Here is a 24647-nt window from a genome sequence, read left to right on the forward strand (position 1 = left end):
CATTGTAGTCTCACATCATAATGCAGTTTATAGTGATAGTGGCCGACATACACACAGCACCTGATAGACTTTCCCCTGGCTCCATCATCTCTCCTCCCCTTCCCCATACAGGACATTGAGATTGACACTGGTATTCTCACATAGGTATGTAATATCAATGGAAGAATTTCCTCATTAGTTCTCTCTATACATCCCTCCCATAGACCACATTCCTAGTTCCACTATTTTCTCATCCCTTTTTAAATTTCTACCTCACACCCCAGCATCCTTCCTTCTATTTGATGTTCAGATCACTGATATCATGGTTCCACCCATGTATCTTGGATCAAGGAAGCCCTGTCTTTGAATCCTCATTTCAAATCCCAGCTTCTTCATATTTATGCTATTGGCAAAGTTATTAAATATCTCTAATCTTTTATTGAACCCAGAAGCATTTTACCTCTGAGCTATAACTCTAGCCCTTTTGTTTTATTTACTTTTATTATTTTGTTTTAAAACAGGCTCTTGCTAAAATTTCACTAAATTGTTAAGGTTGTCTCAAACTTGCGATCCTCTGATCTCAGCTTCTCAAGTATTGGGATAACAGGTGTGCACACATGTCCAGCTTGATCCTTTATTTCTATAGCTATAAATAAGGGATTCAAAATATCAACCTCTGCTGACATGGTGGCACATGCCTGTAATCCCAGCATTTGGGAGGCTGAGACAGGAAGATCTGGGTTTGCAGCCAGCCTCAGCTACTTAGGCCCTTTGCAACTCAGTGAGACCCTGTTTCAAAATAAAGAATAAAAAATAGGGCTAGGGGTGTAGCTTGGAGGTAGAATGCCCCTGGGTTCCATCCCTAGTACTGAAAAAAAATAAATCTTACAGTTCTATAGTTAGAATTTAGAGCACATATATAAACCATTTAGAAGTGTTCTGATTGTCCAAAAATCAGTCAATAATAGCTATAATTATTACTTTCTTGTGTGCTTTCACCACAGATTACTCTCTAACTACTAGTCTTAAACTTTTTCTAAAAACAAGTGGACAGCCGGGCGTGGTGGTGCACACTTGCAATCCCAGCATTTGGGAGGGTCAGACTGGAGGATTGCGGTTCGCGGACAGCCTCAGCTACTTGGTGAGGCCCTCTGAAACTTGTGAGACCCTGTTTCAAAATAAAGAATAAAGAAAATACAGGGCAGGAGGTGTAGCTCGGAGGTCGAATGCCCCTAGGTTCCATCCCCAGACCCACTAAATAAATAAATAAATAAATATAAAAACAAGTGGAAAGACTTGGGCCAGAATGCAGGGATGAAGTATAGAGTGTTTTTCATAGGCAATGACTCAGTAGAGTTTGCAAAGAGCATTTTGTATCTTCTACATGGTAAAAATTTATTTAAAATTCAATAAAAAATGAACAACAATATAAATAATTCACAAAAGACAAAATACAAATGGCCAATAAATATATAAAAAGTTCAACATCCTTAGTCATCAGAGAGATGCAAATTGAAACTACTTTACCTAACCCAAATTAGAATGGCAGTCATTAAAAACACAAATAATAATAAATGGTGGCAAGAAAATAGAGGAGGAGGAACTTTGATACATTGTTGTTGGGATTGCAAATTAGTTCAAACACTTTGGAAATCAGTGTGGAAGGTCCTCAGAAGAATAGGAATTAACTTACAAGATGACCCAGCTATACCACTTCTGGGTATCTACCCAAAAGAATTGACATCATTCTATTATAGTAATGCATACATATCTATGTTTATAACAGCACAATTCATAATGACCAAACTATGGAACCAGCCTAGGTGTCCATCAGCAGGTGAGTGGATTACAAAATTATGAGATCTACATTCTACTCAGCCATAAAAAAGACAATATTGTCATTTGCAGGGTAATGAATGGAACTGAAGAATATTATGCTAAGTGAGATTAGTTGAAAAAAGTAAAAGGTTGGATATTTTAGCTCATATGTAGAAACTAGACAGAAATTATGACACAAGAAGATAATTTCTAGTGGAGTATACTAGGGGGAACCTAAGGGAGACGGATGAGATGGGAGAAGGAGACATAATGAGAAAAACACTTCAATGGACATGATTATATACACAAATTTATCAATGCTAATCACAATGTCATGCACAAGGAGAGTAAGGAAGTAGGGTGTGAGGTGGAGGAGGGCTCACCAAGTGCTGTGTGCAAGTATGTCTCTATCACTCAGAAGTTCATCATGATGTATAATTACAAGGCACCAATAAAAAAAAGAGAGATTTCTTAGGCACTGTCTTGATTTGTTTGCTTTCTACTCTTCATATCATCTTTAATTCCTTGACTATACTGTTACCTTCTTTAGTACAAAGACCATATCTGATACTCTGTTTCCCCTTCAGCCGCTAGAATGATATTGAGCTCATGCTAAGCTCCAATAAATATTGGTAGAATGATGACAATAGCTGAGCTTGCCAGAACCAACATAAAACACAGGCACATGTTGAGAAAAATAAACTTAAAAAGAGATATCTGAACCACTAACCATGTGAGAAAAGTTGCTGGCATCAGCTTTATAATCTTTTCCATTTGAGAAGATCAACTTATATAGCCTAAATCACAGTATTAACTGAATCATCATTTTTCTCATTCCATACTCAGAGAAGAAGATTGCTGTTACGCTAGATTAAAAAGGAGGAGGGAAGAAGCAACAAAAAAAGAATTTTTCATTACATAAGAGGAAAAGAAGGGCCATGATCATGCCTCTTGATCATACTAGCTACCAACATTACAGCTGCTAATCTTAAAAGAAAGCAACACATCTCTGCCCTATAAAAAAAAGAATAAACAAATTAAACAGATTCTCACAGATTAAAAACAAAAAAATATTCCAATGAGAAAATGACCACATACATGCGGTTATCAATTACACTGTTAAAAAAAAGTCTGGGTGGGGCTAAGGACTCAAAAGGTCCTACTATGGAAAATACACTATAGTATGACTTCATGGAAATTACAGATCCAGTGCTACACCAAGGTAGACAATATGTTCATTGAAGGTACTTTAAGTATGATTTGGAAAGATTGAAGCATATAAAAATAATTTGTAAACTCTATTCATCTTCAATATTCTCAAACATGAAGTATGACTGTTGTAATAGTTTGAGTTTAGAATGCTTCCCTAGCCTTTATGGATACAAGATAGCAATGCTAGAAGGGCTTTGATTGCTAAGTAGGGGTCCCTGGGAGCGTGGCCTTAGGGATTATATATCCTCTCTCTCTCCCTCTGCTTCCTGTGTCCAAAGTGTGAGAGCAGAGATTTGCAAACTCCCTCTCTTTGCTTCCTGCTTCCATGTCCTGAGCTTCAGACCCTGGCTTCACATGAGCTGATTTGAGAATCTCCAAAAAACTGTAAGCAAATAGATCTTTAGTCCTCTAAATTGTGTCCTCAGTCTTTTTAGACTATAGCAGGGAGAATTTTAAGGAAGACAACTTTCATACTTGCAGATGACTTAATGTTCTACATATAAAGTATATATGTATGTGATATAAGCAAATATATAAAGTGATGATAATTTATATTTTATTTATGCAAAATATTTATATATACTTTCATATGCATGTGGGCATGTGGATAAATAAAATATTTCTTTGAAGTTTTTAAACTATTATCACATACACCATCCCATTTGAATCCTATCCAAAAATAAGAGCATATTTGGGGGTTTACTTTCATGCTGACTATTCCAAAAAGATGGAGTTTCCTACATTCTCCATTCTTTCTGTGAATTTCAGAAAAGAGCATAAAATGCTCCAATAAAAATAGAGTATTCTGAAGTCTTCCAAGATTCACACACAGTGTAAAGCTAGTAATAAGGATAATCCAAAAAAAAAAAGAAATTAAAGGCTATTCATGTTTGAATAATGGTGAGCCATAGAATGTGCTGTTTTATTCACAGATTAAAGGCATTAAGGTAATACTTATTTCACTGAGAAGTTCTACTCTTAAAGGACAGATCCTTGAGGGTAGAGACCACGGAGTTATTTTTTATATATGCTCCTCATTCTTCAAAGTTGGTAGTAGCAGGACCAACACATCCCTGTGTGTGGATATCTTTGTCTGTGCCTAGAAAAAAATTAATGGGTTCCAAAGGGACCTTTCTCCAGTGTTCTGATGATTGCTGCGGATGACAACAGATTTTGAAAGAAGATACATGGAGTGTCTAAAGACCCAAGCTCTACAATGGCAGGATGCACAGGAATAATGGTTAGTATTTAAATGTTAGAATTCTACCCTGGGGAAGAATAAGTCTGTATTTTTAATAATGACATTAGCTTATAATGTACAGATTTGATTATATTATTAGACGCTGGAAACTGTTGTAAATGGTTTTCATGGATTAACAATTGAATGCCATATAAGAAAAGCATTAATAACACTAATATTTATAAATGAAAAAACTGAAGCAAAGCAGAGTATCCCAGGCCAAACAATTACTATGCAGAAGTGTCTGAAATCATACTGTGGCATTCTTAACTACTAAGAATTGTGTGTGTGTGTTGTGTGTGTGTGTGTGTGTGTGTGTGTGTTAGTGAGGACTGAAACAAGAGATATTCTACCCCCAAGCTATACCTGATCTCTTGTATATTTTTTTTGAAACAGGATCTCTCTATATTTCTGAGAATCCCCTATGTTGCTGAGACTGGATACAAACCTGTGATCCTCCCATCGAAACCTCCCAAGTCCTGGGATCATGTGTGTGGGCCACCACACGTAGCTACTATGAAACCTTTCTGCAGGAAATACATTCGAAATACCAGCACCATGAATGATGAAAATAATTTGGAACAAATTACAGTTGAAAAAGTTAAAGCAAATTGCCAAATAATTTATTTGTTCTAGAAAAACAGCACAGAAAAATCCTTAGAAGTGAAAACTGAGAGAATATGTTCCAACATTCCCATGTTAAAAATGAAAATATGAATTCCCAAAGAATTAATTTCCAAGGTCATACAGACAGATAAAAGCAGAACAAATAAAAAACACTGATATTAATATTTCCAGTCAAGTGAGCATGCTCTGACACCACAATTCAGAATCTTAACTTCTCTACTTTCTTAAGCCAATTTATTGCTGAAGAAGGCAGAGTACAGTACATTCCTTCAATGCTAATTTTTGAATTACTAATAAATAGCCATCTGCGCTGGATAATGCAGAGATAATATGAAATAATTTATTGAAATGGCTTGCTAATATCAAGTAAACAATTCATGAAATGCAAACAAATATAAAATAATAGCAAGCTTTTACTTTTTGAGGACGTTTTTTAAAAAAAGATTGTTATTACATAAAAACAACAATCACCATATCAATACCAAGTATACTAATTTAGTTCTAAGCCAAGATTAAGCAGAACTGTAACTATTAACATTCTCTTGTGGACCTAGGTAATAACTTAGTCAAGGATTAGCAGTAAGCTGATTTCTTGCTTAACTACACATTGCCATTGTGGAAACCTGGGCTCCACTCTATTATGAAATTGAAATGTGTGGACAAGACATGCATTTCTACACTGGTACACAGAGAAGATAAGAAAGGCAGGACCCAGAAGGACCTATTTGCCCTTGAGAAGCTCTGTTGGATTTGGTTCTGCAGATGGTAGGCTGGAAAACGGAATAAATTCTAAATAGAAGATAGAAGCCAGAAAGCGTATCTGTGTATAATCACCATTTGCCAACACACACGTGTGCTTGCATGAGGTTAATCGCTTAGATTTGTTTGCACATTAAAGTGCCCATATTAAAAGATTATGTTATTATTTAGATCTTAAGTATGGGCCTAAGGCTCATTTGTTAAAGTTTTGATCTCCAGCTGACGGTGCTATTCAGAGTCAGCAGAAATTTTTGGAGGTGGAACCTAGGAAAAGGAAGTTAGGGCACTGGAGACAGGAGCTCAAAGGGGATTGGGGGACCCTGCCCCCTTCTTTTCTCTCTTTCTTCCTGGCTTCCATGAGGGGAGCAGCTTTCTCCACCACATGCTGCTCCCCTGCACCATGTAAGGTGTCACCACCAGGGGCCCAGAGCAACAGGGTCCAGTGACCCTGGATGCAAATTTCTGAAATCATGAGCCAAAATTCTCCTTCTTTTAAGTTGTTAATATCAGGTGTTTGTCACAGGGATAGAAAGCTGACTAACATAAATTATTTGGGCTCATCCCTTCTCTTTGGTAAAACAGTAATAACAAAAATCTAACCTTGTCTATATGATTTAGAGTTAGGTCTGTTGGAATCAATGCTCCATTATAATGTAGATGCCTGAAGAGGTACTGTTTGTTTTCTTTCTCTCAAAAAATAAGGACTATTCATAATAAGTTATCAAAACAATTATAAATAAGTTATCAAAAATAACAATTTAGAACTAATTTCTGTATTTTAATAGGTCAGTCCAATTTGGCTTCCAGATTTGAGTTTTTTATTTTTTTATTTTTTTACAATTATTTTTATTTTTATTTATTTATTTATTTTTATTATTATTATTTTTTTATTGGTGCATTATATTCATACAACTTATTGGGGTAAAAAACTTGTGTGTACAAACATGTACTCATCGCTGATTTAACCCCTACCCAAATACCACCCCATTCCCTCCCCGTCCCTCCCTTCCTTGCTTGGCTTAGTGATTGACTTCGATATGTGTAAGTACATTGTGTGCTTTAGAGATTTTTCTCTTCCCCCTCCTTTCTCTTCCTTTAGGTTATCTTGTTTGCTTTAAATATGTCCAATTCACTTTAAAAGTAAATCTTTGTCTATAAGTAATGCAGTCTGAATCGGCTGCAGTAGAAAACATCTGCAATCTCAATACTAATATAAGATATTCACAGGTTCAAGGCCAGCCTTAGCAAATTAGTGATTCCCTTCACAACTTAGCAAGACCTTCTTTTAAAATAAAAGATAAAAATAAAAAAAGCTGAGGATTTGGTTAGAGTCCTAGAATGTTCCTTGGCTCAATCCCTACTACAAAACAAAAACAGAAACAAAAACAAACAAACAAACAAAAAAACAGAGAGAGAGAGAAATACAACCTATTTTACTAAGCTGTTCATGAAGCCCACAAAAGGAAAAAATTATTTACCTATAAATCAAGTTATTTTTTCTTATAACCTTATTCATGCATTTATTTTACAATTGTTTATTGGAAACTGAATAGAATGTGTAGAGAACAAGATTAGGAGCTGAGATTTGATGATATGTGAAACTGAGATGATTCCTTTCCTAGTAGAATTTAGAGCAGAGAGAGACGATCAAATATACCAATGGAGGCTGCAAACTACATGAAGCATCACTCTAACTCATGCCACAGAGAAGCAAGGGACCCAGAGGCCATGAAAAGGGATGATCTGACCACAGCTCAGAGAGGTCAAGAAGGGCTTCTCTGAGGAAGTCTCACTTAAGCTGAGATCTAAAGAACAAAAGTCACACACTTCAGGAAAAGAGAACAAATGGGCAAAGTTTCTGTAGCAAGAATGAGCATAAAAGTACCTGCGTGGTGAGGAGAGTCATGGAGAGAGGTGAAGGACAGCATTTTCAAATGTTACCAAGAGTGAAACAGGAGGAGGACTGACAAGTTCCATTGGCCTTGGGGAAATGGAAACACCTGGGAATATTAGGAAAAGCTTTTATTACAAAATGATGGTGATAAATGTCAAATGAAGAGGATTTCAGACCTTAATTCCAGGTTAGAAAACAGAGCTGTTGACCATGGACAAGTCTTCAAAAATAAACAGAAGATGTTGTCACTGCAATGGGGGTAAAGGGATAGAGGATTCTGGTTGGATTTCATGAGAGAAATGGGAATGTATTTTTAAATGGAGTTATTAGGATGCTAAAAGAAAAGCAGAAAACTATTATTTCTGACATGTTTTCAGCCTGAAGATATAGTGCTGTATATCTTGATAGAGCAGAAAAGATAAGCTTATTAATATAAGGTTATTATTATATTTAATATTAATTCATCATAATTATTGTATTTAACCATTTTATTTTTTATGTTGAAGTACAACTTGTTTCAACCAGACAATACTCTTCTATCTAGAAGTTAAACTGAATGTCCAACTTATTTTTAAACATTTTAAGCTTTTTTCGGCTAAAATAGTTATAGATTTATATTAAATTTCAGTACATAAAAATATTTTCTGATGAAAAACGTCCATTTATTATTCATTCATACCATGAGCTATTTACATCTAGCAGAAGAGTTTTTTTCTGTGGACTGGCTGTTGTACTCATCATGATTTGGTACATAATGAGTTGCAAATCTCCTAGTACTTTAGAGCATCAATTTTGTCAAATCAGGATTCATCACTAAGTAAAAATATTGCCCCAGATTCCATTTCACTATCTACTTTAGGTTATACCTTTGAAATGCTATAATTTATTAAGCATAAAAATAAAACCTGGAACACACTGATCTGTGTATATAATTTTTCTATAGAAAAGGTAGCCCTATGAGAAGTACATGGATGATCTCCTTAACTATTTTGTGTACTTCATATAGAATGTATTTTTATACTCTAACACTTTGGCTTCTGAAATAAAAGATTTCTAATAAAACTAAAGTAAGACTAAATACAGTTCGCTCTTCACAGCCCTGTGTTCTACATTAATGAATTCAAACAACCATGTATCAAAAATATTTTTTAAATTGTAATCAGTACTGAACACAAACTTTTTATAATAATTTCATAAACAATACAACTATTTATACATAATTTGCATTTATTGGCTATTATAAGCAATCTAGAGATGTTTTAAAGTATATGGGAAGATGTGGAAAGGTTTTATGTAAACTTTATGCCATTTTAATAGGATTTGAGAATGATGGCTTTAAATATAGGCAAGAAGAGTTGGAACTAACCCTTCCATGGGTATTAAGAGACAGGTGTCTTAATCTGGTAATCAGTTTAAAATAAGGACACATGTGAGAGAATTGTTTTGTGGAGGTTAACAATTACTTTATTTGTTGGACCACTGGTATGTGAGGGCTCCTTTTCTTTTAGTTTAGTTTAGTTTAGTTTTAACTTATCAGGAAAATTTTTTTCTTACAATTTTTACAATCAGGTTGCCACTTAGTCTTAAAAATGGTTTATTTATCCGACAAATTTTGCCTACCTCCTGGAAAGCACAGTGTTAGATGTAAATGACAAATCTCCCTTGCACACAAAAGGTTTGTAGAACAACAGTACCGTAGTATTTGCATAATTGAAAGAATCTAGATGATTTAATGGAAGTATAAAAATACTTCAATCAGCAAAAAATATGAAAATACTTCAGAAGCAAAAACAAAAATACCAGTGAAAGGTGATATTTAAGCTTTAATGTTTGATATGTATACTATTTAAGATTTAAACCTTTAAGAAAAGGACACTGTGCTACATGATTGTAACAAAGGTGGAATTTTAACAGAGGAAACCATTTAATCACTGGCAGAATTTTATTCATGTAAGTGTCAGTATGGGTGAAAAGAGCCAGAAGCCAGGAACCACAGGGACGGCTATAAATGTAGGTGGGGATGGGTGGCTATGGGCCATTTGTATTATGCAAATCAGCTTGAATTATATTCTTTCAGAGACAGAAGCACTTCGAAGGCTTTCAATTTTTATGTCTCAATTTATATAATTGTTGATTCACATGCAGATGTAAGACAAAATACAGAAACATACCCCATAGCCTTTACCCAGTTTCCCCCAGTAGTAAGGTCTTAGAAAACTACAGTTCTATCACATTCAAGATATTGATATATAGTCAAGATACGACACAGCTGCTTCTCCATACAGCTCTCTCCTGTTGCTCTTTGCAGCCAAATGCGTTTACTGCCAGCATATTGCAATATGATGGATATTTATGTTTATCTTGTCCCCTGAAACTAGACAACTCATTTAATAGCTGTGTGATTTTTGTACTATCCGTGTGTGTGTGTGTGTGTGTGTGTGTGTGTGTGTGTGTGTGTGTAAAAGAGAGAGAGACAGACAGAGAGACAAGACCCTGGGGATTTGAACCCAGGTGTATGCAATCACTGAGCTATATCCTCAACTCTATTTTAGTTCTTATTGTGAAACAGGGTTTCATTACATTTCTGAGGGTCTCTCTAAATTGCTAAGATTGTCCTCAAACCTGCAGTTCTCCTATTTTCAGCCTCCCAATTACTGGGATTACAAGGTATGTGCCATCATACCCAGCACCACTCTATACTTATCTGCACAGATAATCATGTCATTTATAAACACAATTTTATTTCTTCTTTTCTAATCTGTAGGCCTTTTGTTTCCTTGTATTGCCTTACCCAACTGGCTAGAAATTGAGTAACTATGTTGAATAGAATGGTAAAAGCAGAGATCCTGGCCTTATTCTCAAACACTGGGAGAGCTTTCCATCTAATATGAGGCAGGATGTTGACAGCAGGTGATTTTGTAGATGCTCCTTGTCAGGTTGAGGAAGTTTATTTATTCTCAGTTTTACAATAGTTCTAAGTTATAAGGGGATGTTAAGTTTATTAAATGACCTCCTTGTATCAATAGGCATGATTATATGATTTTCCTTCTTTGTCTACCTGTTAACATGTTGGATTAATAGGCTGAATGATATTTGAATGATTTCTAAATATTGGACCAGTCTTTTTTATTTTTTATTGGTCCATTGTAGTCATACATCTTAATAGGGTACAAGATGAGGGAGGCATACATGCACACATTACTCATTTAGCCCTTACCCAATTCCCACCCTATTCCTTTCCTCTTCCCTCCTTATCATGTTTGGCTTAGTGCTTGACTTTGATATGTCTGTGAATGTACATCATGTACATTAACTTCCTTCCTACCCCTTCCCACCCTCCTCAGTTGGGTCGTCTTATTTTCTCATCTATAGTTTCTCTTTCTTTGTCTAGAGTTCTTTATGACCGCTTTTCTCCCTAGCTTCCACATATTAGGGAGAACATCCAGCTTCTTACTTTTTGTGACTGACTAATCTCACTTAGGATAATGTTCTCCATTTCCATCCATTTCCCTGCAAATTACATAATTGTGTTCTTCTTTATGGCTGAGTAAAATTCCATTGTGTACATATCCCATAGTTTTATAATCCATTCATCAGTTGATGGACATCTTGGCTGGTTTCATAGTTTGACAACTGTGAATTGTTGGGCTATCAATGTAAATATGTATGCATTCATTTGGTTTCCATTTTGGGGGGTAGATACCTAGAAGTGGTATTGCTGTATCATTTGGATCAGTCTTATGTCTTAGAACAAATTCTACTTGGTCATGTTATATAATTCTCTATAAGCCAGGCATAGTGGTACGTGCTTGTAATCCCAGCATTTGGGAGGCTGGGACAGGATTGTAGTTCTCTGTCAGTCTCAGGTACTTAGTGAGGCCCTTTTACAACTCAGTGAGACTCTGTTTCAAAATAAAGAATCAAATTCTACTTGGTCATGTTATATAATTCTCTATAAGCCAGGCATAGTGGTACGTGCTTGTAATCCCAGCATTTGGGAGGCTGGGACAGGATTGTAGTTCTCTGTCAGTCTCAGGTACTTAGTGAGGCCCTTTTACAACTCAGTGAGACTCTGTTTCAAAATAAAGAATAAAAATTAGGGCTGGAGGTATATCTCAGAGGCAGAATGCCCCTGGGTTCCATCCCTAGTACCACAAAAAAAGAAAGAAAGAAAAAAACACAAAACAAAAAAAATTGCTATATATTGATAAAATCTTTACTAATATTCTACTATGGATTTTTGTGTCAATATTCACGACAAATATTGATCAGTAATATGCTATGTTTCTATCATTTTTGAAGTGTTATTAGGGCAATAGTAGCTTCCCTCCTTTTTACTTTCTTGAGGATATTACACAGAAATGGTATTAACTCTTCTTTAAATGTTTGGTAAAATTTTTCAGCAAAGCCATCTGTGCTAGGAGATTTCTTGCTAGAAGTCTTTTATTTACAAATTTGGTTTTCTTAATAATAATGTCATTTAAATGATCCATTTCATATCTGGTGATTTGTGGTAGTTTGTATTTTTGGAGGAAATGGTCCATTTCACCTATCATCAAACTTAATGTATATTAAGTCAGTAATATAATTTCTTTATTATCCCTTTCATGTCTTCAGGATCATTAGTGATATATCCTGCTTCACTTGTGATGTTCTTAAGTTGTGTCATCTCTCGATTTCTTGATTTTTCTTTGTTACACTTACAGAGTTTTGCCTGTTTTGTTTCAGAGAAGCAGCTCTGCAGTTCATTTTTTTCTATTACTTTTCCATTTTTCAGTTTTATTGATTTCTGCTCCTACTTTTACTATTTCTTTTCTTCTGCTGTTTGTGGTCTATTTTGTTCCTTCCTTTACCTCTGTTCTTAAGATGGAAGATTAGATTCTTGATCTGAGATTTATTTTCTTTTCTAATTTTTTCTTAGTACTGTTTTATGTCCCACAGATTTTGATATGATGTACTTTCTTTTTTATTCATTATGAATATATAATAGTTATAATATAAACATATACATACATATATGTATGTCACAATTATGTGTATATATAAATTTACTTAAGAGTAATTCTTTTTTATTTAGAAGTGAATTGAACAGTCTTCAATTATTTGTAGATTTTCCTTTTACTTCTCCGCTATTGATGTTTAGTTTGAATCCATCATATTCAAAATACTGACTCCATGTGATATAAATTATTTTAAATTAGATGACAAGTTTGTTTTTATAGGTTTGATTATTTGATTGTTTTATTTGTTCTAGTATTTTATCTATCTTGGTATATGTTCTTTGGGTACTTAAAATGTACTTCTTGTTGTTGGAGGAAGTGTACTCTAAATATCAATTATATATTTTGGTTGATGATTTTTATATATATTTGTTTATTTTATTTCTGTTGTTCTATCCATTGATGATAGGGGGATGCAGAACTGGAGAGAGCTCAGAAGTCACAAGGAAAGAGAAGGCCTAAGAATGACACGAAAGGTTGAAGCATGTATTGGAAAGATTCTGGACTACCTAATGCCAATCTGAAATATGCATCTGGACTGCAAAGCCACAAAGCAGTTTAGAATCTCAAACATAGAAGAAACAGCTATCAGTATGATGTATTTGCTCACACCAGCTGAATATCAACCTTGATTAAATGACAGAGGAGAAGAAAAAGAAGGTACAATTTTGATATTCAAAGAGATTCATAATAATATAATGGTGAAGGGTGTGTGAGATATAAGAATAATGAAATGAGAATCACTCGGCGATTCTTATTTTGGATGACCGCGTGGGAGGAGGCAGCATTAAAAGAACTACACACTTCAGACAAGTAATTATGTTTTGTTAAAAAAAGGGGGGGAGCTCATTTGTGTTTTTTTGTTATAAAGACTTTTAAGTTCTTTGCATATTCTAGATATTAGTTCTCTATCAAAGGGATAACTGGCAAAGATCTCCCATTTTGTGGGCTTTCTTTTTAGACTTGTGTTGCTTTCCTTTGATAAGCAGAAACTTCAACTTAATGCCATCCCATTTATTAATTATTGTTTTAATTTCCTGAACTTTGAGGGTCTTGTTAAGGAAGTATGTTTTTTAATGAAATATGCATTAAAATTTTACAAAACCAATGTTGTCTGAAATACAATTTAGGAGCAAATATCTATTGAATTTGCATCTACTTTACCATTTTATCTACCTTAATATAAAAACAGAGTTTCTAAAATGTGGGGGGAAATTATCTTCACATTTATATTATACTTAAATAATTTTATTTTTGTCAAGTATTACTTGACAAAAAATATTATTGTATTTTTGTCAAGTATTTCTTCAACAAGTAACCCATTAGTTAGACATATTTTTAGGATAGGAGTAGAAGTGGGCAATTGAATTATATTGACACTTCACAAAAGAAAAATACAAATGGCTAATAAATACATAAAAAATTCAACATCATTAGCAATCAGGAAGATGCAAATCAAAACTACACTGAGATTTCATCTAAATCTAGTCCCAATCAGAATGGCAATCATCAAGAAGTCAAAAACAATAAGTGTTAGCAAGGATACGAGGAAATTGGAACAATTCTACACTGTTGGTAGGATTGCAAATTAGTTCAGCCACTATGGAGATCAGTGTGGAGATTCCTCAGAAAACTGGCAATGGTTCACCATATGATTCAGCTATGCCATGCCTAGATATCTTTCCAAAGGGGCCAAAATCAAAGAACTACAGTAATATATGCATCTCAATATTCATAACAGCACAATTCACAATACCCAAATTATGAAACCACCCTGGGTATCTATCAGCAGATGAATGGAATACAAAATTATAGGATATCCACACAATGAATTTCTTCTCAGCAATAAAGTTGGACAAAATTATGCCATTTGCAAAAAAATGGAAAGACCTTGATCACATTATTTTAAGTGAGTTTAAGTAGTCACAGCATGTGAATGGCCATGTTTTCTGTACTATGCAGAAGTTAGGGAGCAATTGGTATATTAGAGAAATTCCAGATAATGGAGGAGAAAACTTAGTGGAGCCAGGGAGGTTGTTTGGGGAAAGGGCGATGTTCATTGAGGGGATTACTACTATCGGCATATGTATATATGTAAAAATACCTATGTCAATAGTAGTATTCTTCATGAGGAAGAGGGGAGATGGGAGGGAGCAGGAAGGAACCATCAAGTACTGTGTGCATGTATGTCACCGTCAACATGATTTACATTATGTTGTGAGACCATAATGCACCCATAAAAGCATAGAAAAAAATAGGCGTTAATAAATTCAGTTCATGATATCTTGAGCATAAGGTATATATGGACCATCCAGAGATGTGAAACAATAAGTTGAAACTCCAAAAGCAGGTCAGATAAAGAAGAGATTCGGGAACCTTGGTTTAATTAGTATCAATAAAATCTACAATGTGTAGGTTATCCAGGAAATAAAAGCAGAATGAGAAAACAGGGCTAAGATCATGTCCTGTCTAAACCCTAATGTTTACGAACAAAGGAAGAGAAGAAACCAAAGGATGGAAATGATAACAAAATATCAGAGAAGAAGAAAGAAAAGAGGGAGGAGAGTTAACTTAGTTTCATAAGGATTCATTGACTGCTGAAGAGGTGCTGTACACTGAGTTAGGAGATTATAGATGTTGCTCTTATACTTTTGGATGTAAACAGTAATTTCAGTATGGTGTGGTAGCCGGCTGAGTGATAGACATGGGGTGATGGGACCACAGCAAAGGGCACTGAATGCAGCCTAAGACTGTGAGAGAAACTCTCTAGAGATGATAATATCTCCGCAGTTTTCAAGGATAGTAGAAATGAAGCAGATAAGGAAAACCAGAGGGAAAGTCACACCAAGCAAAAGATACCACACGAACAATATCAAAGCAATACCAAAGCAGGCACAGAGCTGAAGAAAGAAGTGAAAATCCCCTTAGGGAACAGTTGGCCAGCATGAATGTCACTAAGAAAAAAATAAAATCTGAGTGAAGAAGGCCCTTTGACTTTGGGTCTCAGAAAGTCTCTGGCGACCTCCACTCCAGCAGCTTCTATGAAATGATGTGAAGAGAAACCAGACTCTAGTGAGAAGAAGAATGTGTGGAGGACTATGCGGTTTAGATGATATGAGGAGGGTCATTTTTCAAGGAGATTGGAGGAGAAGAAAATAAAGATGTGAAAGCTAGATACAACTAAAGGTCTGAACAGCTTTGTCATGTGATCAGAGAGAACTGAAGACAGCTCCAAGTTATAGAAAAGAAAGCTGAGTGCAGGGGAAGCAGCTTTCTTTATGCAGTCATCCACACAACAAATATTTGTAGAACCTCGACACTCTTTTTGAACATATTATCCCAAGATGTGCTCCACAAACAATCTCCCTTGATGGTGTTAGCATCATGTTTTAATAAACTTGAGAAGCAACAGAAAGCCAATGGTAAATAACAGAAAAAATGTATGTACTTGGTTTCTAAGGTCAGCTTCATCCTTATAAATACAGATAAGTATAGTGGTGAATTCTGCTTTGTCACATTTCTATGAGTAATGCCACATTTTAGTGTATGCATTCAGTGTTGGGATTTATTTTGTTTGCTTCAAGAGGAATGAATATCTTAAAAACATTTATTCTATCACAAGGACTTCGGTAGGGAACAGATGTGTCAAGATTATTTCATGTTGTAATTACTGCAAACACCCAAATGCATATCAATTCTGTGGGATACAAAAACACAATGCAAGAGATAAGAAGTAGCCTGTGACAGTGCATCAAAGTCTGCCTTAATATCTTTTAGCATGCAGAGACAAAAAAATAAAAGCCACTGGCTATAATAATGGAACATAAATGGCCTTTCAGTCATGAAAGGACTAGGTGAATTTTACACAAAGCAGTCTCACTTTTTTGAGATTCATTAAGTTGCAAGCGTTAATACTGTAAAAATAACTTTATATCACCTAATACTTCTCTATAGACCCTGCATATACAATTTCCCTCTTTACATTTCTTATCTGATATTGTGACCATGTTTTGTGTAAAAAAAAAAAAGCTCATCAAAGATGAGCTGCTCATTCTACTACTGTCGGGGCCCGCTCGGCTAGACCGGGATGGGGCAGTGGCTCAAGATGGCGCCTAGGCATGTTGCCAAGTCACGAGGCTCACAAGGCTGGCGGTGCCCTGAGCCTGCGCAGTGAGCCCTATCAGGCACCCTACAGATGATCAGTGATGCAGCGCCTCATGCTACCACCAGCCCACCTATGAGAGGGTTAGAAATGTGCATGCCCTAGCTGTGGGAAGCTTGGGGTTGGTGGAGTGATGAGGGAGGAAGCATTAAAGAAGAAGTATCATCAGCAAGTCGGTGTTCGTGTGTTTCTTCCCTAGGCTCTGCTGGTCAGAGCCTTAGGGTCACGACATACTACCATGTCTGACATTTAATCACTGATTAACTCCAAAATATAACTCTGCATTATAAGAGTACCTACTTTATATACAGCAGCTATTAAGTATCAGAAGATTTTTATGCTACACATAGATTAAGTGTACAAGTATACTGGTGTTTAGACTTAATATTTCCATTTCCCTCATCTTTTTCTTTATGATGTGATTCTCATCCAAGTCCTCTTCTTTCAGATGATTTATAGTAAGTTAATGTGTTACATTTTCATCCTCTCCAATAAACTGAACACAAAATTCCAATGTGAAAAAGTAAAGTAAGATTTTATCACTACATATGGTAAGTATTCTTTAAAGCAATCCTACCAACAATATATGTTTGAGCTTATGGAAAATTATAACACCCTGGGATTTAAAGACATAAACTACAGCCAACCCAAGTTTCTTCTACTTCACTTCTGTGTTTTATTTAAATATAAATATATTTGTATTTTCCATCTCGTTTATCTTGTCCAAAAAATCTAGGATCATTTTGACTTATAATTTAGCATAGCCTCATATATTTTATTCATCCAAGATTTTTATTTATTAAAAATCTGATGTGTATGTTGTCTAAGTCTTTATATAAGTCATTAATAAAATTAAAGAAAATAGGTAGATGAGGGGAATTTTCTGGTACCCCAGCAAGAATCTTATTATAGTGTGACATTAATGCATGTGTCAGAACCTTCACTCAGTTATTTATTCTGCTATGAACTCAATCAGTCTATATTTCTCTCCCTTATACAAAAAGTTATTATCAGAAATGATAAAAAAAAAATTTAGCTAAAATCAGGACAAAATTCCTCTGGAAATCCACTCATATTGTAAAAACACAAAAATGATGAATCTATATTGCTTGTTTTATGATTATTTTTTCTAAGACTTTAAAATGAGTATCATGATGCTCAGTAATATTTTCTAGAAATCTATTAGGATAGGCATTAAGTTCATTATTATATTTTGTCCATAATTTAATTTTTATTGACTTTCTTCTCCAATGTAAGTGAAATAAATAGCTGGTTATTATTTTCTGCATATCCTTTTCCCTTTGAAATCATAGTTTTAACTGAAGAAAGACAAAAAAAGTGTTTCCTGTCTCTGTCTAAAATGTACTACTCTTATTAGAAACAATACAAAGGTTTGGTAAAATTAGTCCTAAGTATATGTGGTATTACTTTTATTTTATTACCTCATATAAAACTGTTGTGTTCCCATGTAGAAGTGGTCCGTAACAGATGTAGGAATGGCCAACAACCCAGCCTAAATCAGATGCTGCCCACCACACCTAAAAAATAAGAAGATGGTAAAATACCTATGTCTTCATCAGAGACATGTCCTGTGGTATAAACTGAAAATCATGATTACCTCGCCAGGTTTAAGTCCATATATGGAAGACATTGTCCAGTTTAGCATTACAGCATATCCCCCAGTGGGTCTAACCACACCCTAAGGAACAGAAAAAGTAAAATTTAAATCAATAATGTGTTAGCAGATTACCTATCTTCATACTACCAACTTTAAAAGTCCCAGGTTTAAAGTAGATGATATTTTATAAACCACAAATTACTTTAACTTGTATGTAATACATTTGAATCACTATCTCTTTTCTCTAATAGTATACACAGGAAAAATTTGTCCTCATCAGTTCCATTGATAGAATCCATTTTTATCCTCTAAAGAAAACCTAAGACCTCACATAATCATACACAATAAAGTATTTAAATGATGATATGCATCAACACTATATTTGCAAAATAAAAATGAACATTATCAAATTTAATTATACCAAGAGTTAAAATGTAGTTATATGCTTAGGGTGCAGACAAACAAAAGGATATCTATTCTATATGATGATTAAATAATACTAAGCTGCTCAGAGGAAACAAAGTCATACTCTAACTGGACTTGAATCAAAAAAGTAAAAACTGATGTCAAACAATAAAGAATTTTTTTCATAGCTTAATCAAAAGCATTAGAGAAATAAGATATAACCATGTGTATATCCAGAATGAGCAGGTAAATGACAGCTGCTATAAAAGTTATATAACACTGAAATATATTTTGAAGCATTTTTAGTTTAGTAATTATAACTGTTTTATGCAAGAAAAGAATGATTTTAGATAAAAAAGAAAACATGATCAAAATTTTAAAATGTGTTTTTAGTTGTATGGTTTTGGCATAGCTCCACAGCTTTAACACATACAGAAGAATCAAGAGAATGAAAAACAAATTGATTTTCCATTAGTAACCAAAATTGCTGTTCTCCTCAGGTACCACAAATAAAACATAGGTATCAAGCTGTGGGACATATTTTATCAACCAGCAAAAGCACCTGGTTTCTTGGGAAATATCAGATGAAGTGCTGATGGCATTTGAGAGCTATTTTCTAGGTCACACGACATGGTTAGCATGCAGCGGGATCCCTAGATCACCTTGGGAATCCTAAACTCTCTGCCAGTCTGCTTCACACATACGTTTTGCCATATAAAGTGAGCAGCTCTTTTCTCAGTATATTCTACCTAATCCTCCACATACTTTTCTTATTAGTTTAACAAGAAGGTCTTTTCCTATGACTCAAAAACTTTATGACTTTGATATTAGTCAATCTGCCAGCATTTTTTTTCTATTATTTGTCATTCATTTTGCAAAGGAGAAAACACTCTTTCTTTTGTAGACAATATCTTGTGTGCCTGTTATGGGAGATAGCGATACTTAATGTCAGTAATGATATCACTTAAGGTATTTTAGGGGTTTTTTGTTTTAGTTTTTGTTTTGTTTTGTTTTTGGTGGTACTGGGGTTCCTGGAAGCCCTTCTACCTCCGGGCTACACTCCCAGACCTATTTTTACATTTTTATTTGGAAACAGGGTCTCCTAAGCCAGCCCGCACAGCTGGCTTCGAACCTGTGCAATCCTCCTGTCTCTGCTTCCCAAGCGTGGAGATTACAAGCATGCACCACCACGGCCGGCTTAGTTTATTTTAGATAATGCTTTCTTCATCCTACCTGTCCCTGGATTTATAGTTCATTTTTATCAACAATTTAAATATTATTATAATGCAGTAAAATTTGTATTATATGGTACAATGGGCCATATGTAGTGACTGCAAATGATTAAAATGAATATAAGGCTAGAGATAAACAACTGAATAATAATTCAATTTTAAAAACAAGAAGAGAAATTGAAAGGATAGATTAACAAATTTCTATTTATCTCTCAAATAGGCTCTTTCTCAAATGTTTAGGAAAGTTTCTTTATATATTAATAAATATTTATATCATCTGACAAAAAAAGAAAAGAGCAACTTAATGAGACCATGAATAAAAGAGTACTTTAAAAAACTATAAAGGCTGCCGGGCGTGGTGGCGCACGATTGTAATCCCCGCACTTGGGAGGCGGAGACAGGAGGATCGCGCAGGTTCGAAGCCAGCCGTGCTGGCGTAAGAGACCCTGTTTCAAAAATATAAAATAGGTCTGGGAGTGTAGCCCGGAGGAAGAAGGGCTTCCAGGAACCCCAGTACCACCAAAAGAAGAAAAAAAAAAAACTATAAAGGCTAAAATTAATTTTTTTGCATGTATGTGTGCTAGAGATAAACTTTAGGATCTTAAACATGATAAGCACACACACTACCACTAGCTATATCCTCAGTCTAAAATTGAATAACTTTTAAAAATATTATTTATTTAGTTCCAGAAATCATTGCTATTTATTTTATCTTGTGCCGATATGACCTAAGAGGGAATAATGCCAAAATAATTAGAAGCTATCATCAAAAATTCCCAATTTAAAAACTAAAAAGCAGCTCAAAAAGAGAAAAAAATCCATAATACCTGTTTTCACTGGTATTTAAATGTCACTTTTATTTTTTAAAGGATGAGTATAAAATTTTTAGTCAAACATCATTTTCACCATTCATTAAAATTTAGATCTATAATTCAGTTAGACCTCCCCAAATATTCAGATTATACAGTTGTTAAATTTCTAAGTAATAATTAAGCTTGATGGCATGCAACTATAATCCCAGTATTTGGGAAACTGAGACAGGAGGATTGCAGATTCAAGGCCAGTGAGCCATAACTTAGCAATACCTTGTTTATAAATGAGAAATAAAATAGGGCTGAGGCCCAGTGATAGAATGCCCCTAATTCAGTCCCTAGTATCACAAGCATACACACACACACACACACACACACACACACACACACACGCACACATTCCAAGTACTTAATAAGACATATTGAAAAACAATAGGCCGGGCGTGGTGATGCATGCTTGTAATACCAGTACCTGGGAGGCTGAGATAGGAAGATTGTGTAGGTTCAAAGCCAGCCTCGGCTACTTATTGAGGCTCTCAGCAACTCAGTGAGACCCTATTTCCAACTAAAGAATAAAAAATAGGGCTGAGAGTGTAGCTTGGAGGTAGAATGCCACTGGGTTCCATCCCCAGAACGACAAAGAAGAAAAAATAACCGTGTAGTTTCATATTCTCTATGTAAATATTTCATAAGAAGCTTAAATTTCAAAAAATGAAAGGTTAGATTTAAAATATATTCTTGGTTATAAAAATTAATTTGTGAGGGCCGGGCGTGGTGGCACATGCTTGTAATCCCCGTGCTTGGGAGGCAGAGACAGGAGGATCGCACAGGTTCAAAGCTAGCCGTGCGCGCTGGCTTAGGAGACCTTGTTTCCAAATAAAAATGTAAAAATAGGTCTGGGAGTGTAGCCCGGACGTAGAAGGGATTCCAGGAACCCCAGTACCACCAAAAAAAAAAAAAAAATTAATTTGTGAGTAAAATAATATAATAAAGCATTTTTGTATCTTGTTTGGGATGATATTTTCCAGGTAATGATAATTACATTGCAAAGGGGAAATCCTACTCAGCCTTTGAAAACACATAAATCATGCTTACAAACAGAATCATTATATTCTAAGTAAGCTAAATTACTCTTAGCACTTTAAAAATATACCTGTAATATTATGCATGAAGTAAGGATACTTATTTAATACTAATGCTTACCACTAAAACACATTTACTTCATTTTAGTCTCTTAAATCTATTTTTTCTAAATGTGTTTATATTCTTTCTACCTTAAAAGTAAAAGCATTGAGCAAAGTTATCAGAAAAGTCTTACACTCTGCTATTATATACTGTTCTGAAATTTTTCATAGGACCAAGCACAATCATTAACATCTGGAGAATTTGGAAAACATGCAGGTGGAAATAATACTCTACCCAAATGAAGATATGAAAATAAATTCCATCTTAGAAATGGAAAATAAGACAACACAAAGGTATTCTTTTCTGTGCACTCAGAATATCTATGGTATTAAAAAATTCAACATTCACAAGTAAAAATAAAGGGTGATTAAAGAAATGAGACTAGAGATTTGTCATAGATAATTCTTTAAGAATTCCAGCTTAATAAGCTGCTTTGGAAGATGAGAAAAGTAACAAAAATTCATAAAGACCAAGGCAAAAAAGGTTTTAGCACATGACAAAACTTAATACTTCTTGAGTCGCTTATTCATATACTCTGTAATAAAAATTTAGGTAAATATATGTACATACACATACAAAAATACTTATTCACATATACCTATGTAAATATATGTCTATGTATACACATATGTATGTACATGCATATGTTTATACATGAATGCTTTGTGTGTATACATATGTATGTGTGCATTCTGCGTTCATATTTCAACTCTGCCTCAAAGTTGAAGGGAAAAAAAAAGAAATGGGAAATACATATTGTAAATCAGAAAAAAAATTATTGCCAAATCATGATTGTAACAAATTGCAAACTAAAATGGCTGACTATAATTTACTTGAAAAATTCCGCACATCAACACTAATTTTGTCATAATAGTGGCTTTACCTATGGCATTTACCTCCCCTTTCTAGAATTATCCGTCTTTCCTCTGAACGTTTTTAGTTCCAAATGTTCTATGCAAGTATGCAGAGACAGTGCAAAAGTGCTCCCACTCTTGAGAGGCTGCCCCCCTTCCTACTGTTGATGTTGCGCGTCTGTTCATCTGTTTATCCTGATCCATGGTTTCTGGGGCCTGCAAACCTGGGCAGAGCATTGACATCTCCAAGGTTCTGCCTCCTGACCACTTTGAGGACTGTGAGGAGAACACCTCTGTAGCTTCAACACTGAGTCTGGCATCAGTCAGCACATTTGTAGATTGACTAAATGAACAGCAAAATGAATAAACACATGTGTGAACGTAAAATTATTTTTTAAAAATACTCTCCTTCTTTTAGGAGAAACCTTTAAAATTTGTAGAACTTAGTGAATCATCAAAGAGGAAATGGAGTACTTCCAATTTGGGATATTTCATCAAATCTTATATCTCTTGTTGCAGACTTTTGGGTGATTCTGAAACTACCTCTGTGAAAGAGACTTTAGCAGCTGTAGACTTTTTTATTGATCCGAACAACTATGAGATAAGGGGCAAAGTATAGCAATTTCAGCATTTTAACTGCAAGAATTGTGCCTCAGATTAAAAGAAAAAAAGTGTTCACTGCTTTCACTTTATTCTCCCTCAATTTTCCCCCATAGGACAAGGAATATGAATAAATGCTCTAACAATCCGAAATAAAAGTTGCATAAGTATGTAAACATGAAAAAAGACAAAAGGATTTATCTACAACTTTTTGTACCTTCTTTCCTTCCTTTCTCCCATCAGTCTGTCTTTCTTTTCTTCCTTCCTTCCTTCACTTTATTATAGTACTAGGAATTGAACTCAGGGACATTTTTCCTCTAAGCTACACCCCCAGGTCTATTTTATTTTTATTTTGAAACAGGGTCTCATTAAATTGATCAGAATCTGATTACTCCATGACTCCATGCCTTCCTGCCAATCCTATCCCTCTGCTTTGTTTTTTTTTTTTTGTTTGTTTTAGCTTTTGTGTTGGTCTTTTTTTTTTTTTTTTTTTGTTCCATTTTCCTTTGGCACTGAACTTTTTCTTTTTCCTTTTTTTTTTTCTTTTTGGGTTATCACTTTCCCTCCATGATGTCAAGCTGAAGGAGATAAATATGGGCAACACTAAGCCCTCCACTCCCAAAAGAACATCTTGTCCAGATGAGGAATATTTAATTATGTAGTGCTTTGAACTCTTTTGGATATAGATATCAAAACCCAATAGGATAGAAGCCTACAACAAGACATAAATGTATGCAAAGTAGCTCAGCTATGGTTGCTGGAATATTTGCAGCAGCTAACAGACTAACCTGTCATATAGCATCCTGACAACTTCAGGGTTGGCAGACACAGAAATGCAAATATTCCTTAAAATAGATCTACAAATCCTAGCCAAAGAACAAACTACCTTATGTGTATCTTACATGTGCCTGTGAGAAACAAACATTTTTAAGTGGAATATTTTTATAGGCTCTGTGTTAGATTGCTCCGTGTTACACTGCTATGAGAAAACAACTGAGAAAGGTAATTTAAAGGAGAAAAGGTTTATTCTAATTCACAGTATCAGAAGTTCTGGTCTGGCTCCAATGCTTTTAGGCCTGTGTGGTGGTGGTGGGGGGGGGCTGGGGCAGAGCATCAGGGCAGAAAGGGGAAGGTGATGGGCCACAGCTGTTCACCTCTGGGCAGCCAGAAAATAGAAAGAGAGAGAGAAAAGGACTCAGGGACAAGAGGTACACCCCTGGGGACCCACCTTTAACGTTTTCATCCTCCCA

At 35.0% G+C, this 24647-nt stretch overlaps 1 protein-coding gene across 1 annotated transcript in view; it reads right to left on the reverse strand.

Moving 5' to 3' along the window:
* The window catches only part of ACSS3 (acyl-CoA synthetase short chain family member 3), a gene marked incomplete at its 3' end in the record, with an annotated part of 180470 nt that overhangs the window by 86457 nt on the left and 69366 nt on the right, over window positions 1–24647 (reverse strand). The window contains exons 6-7 of the mRNA XM_080706415.1: window positions 18310–18390; window positions 18134–18229 (exon numbers count right to left, since the gene is read on the reverse strand). Of these exons, the coding sequence (XP_080562541.1) occupies window positions 18134–18229; window positions 18310–18390 (177 nt within the window). The remainder of the gene's footprint in view (window positions 1–18133; window positions 18230–18309; window positions 18391–24647) is intronic.

The sequence above is a fragment of the Muscardinus avellanarius genome (assembly GCF_963383645.1).
Source record: "Muscardinus avellanarius genome assembly, chromosome: 11".
Taxonomy (NCBI): domain Eukaryota; kingdom Metazoa; phylum Chordata; class Mammalia; order Rodentia; family Gliridae; genus Muscardinus; species Muscardinus avellanarius.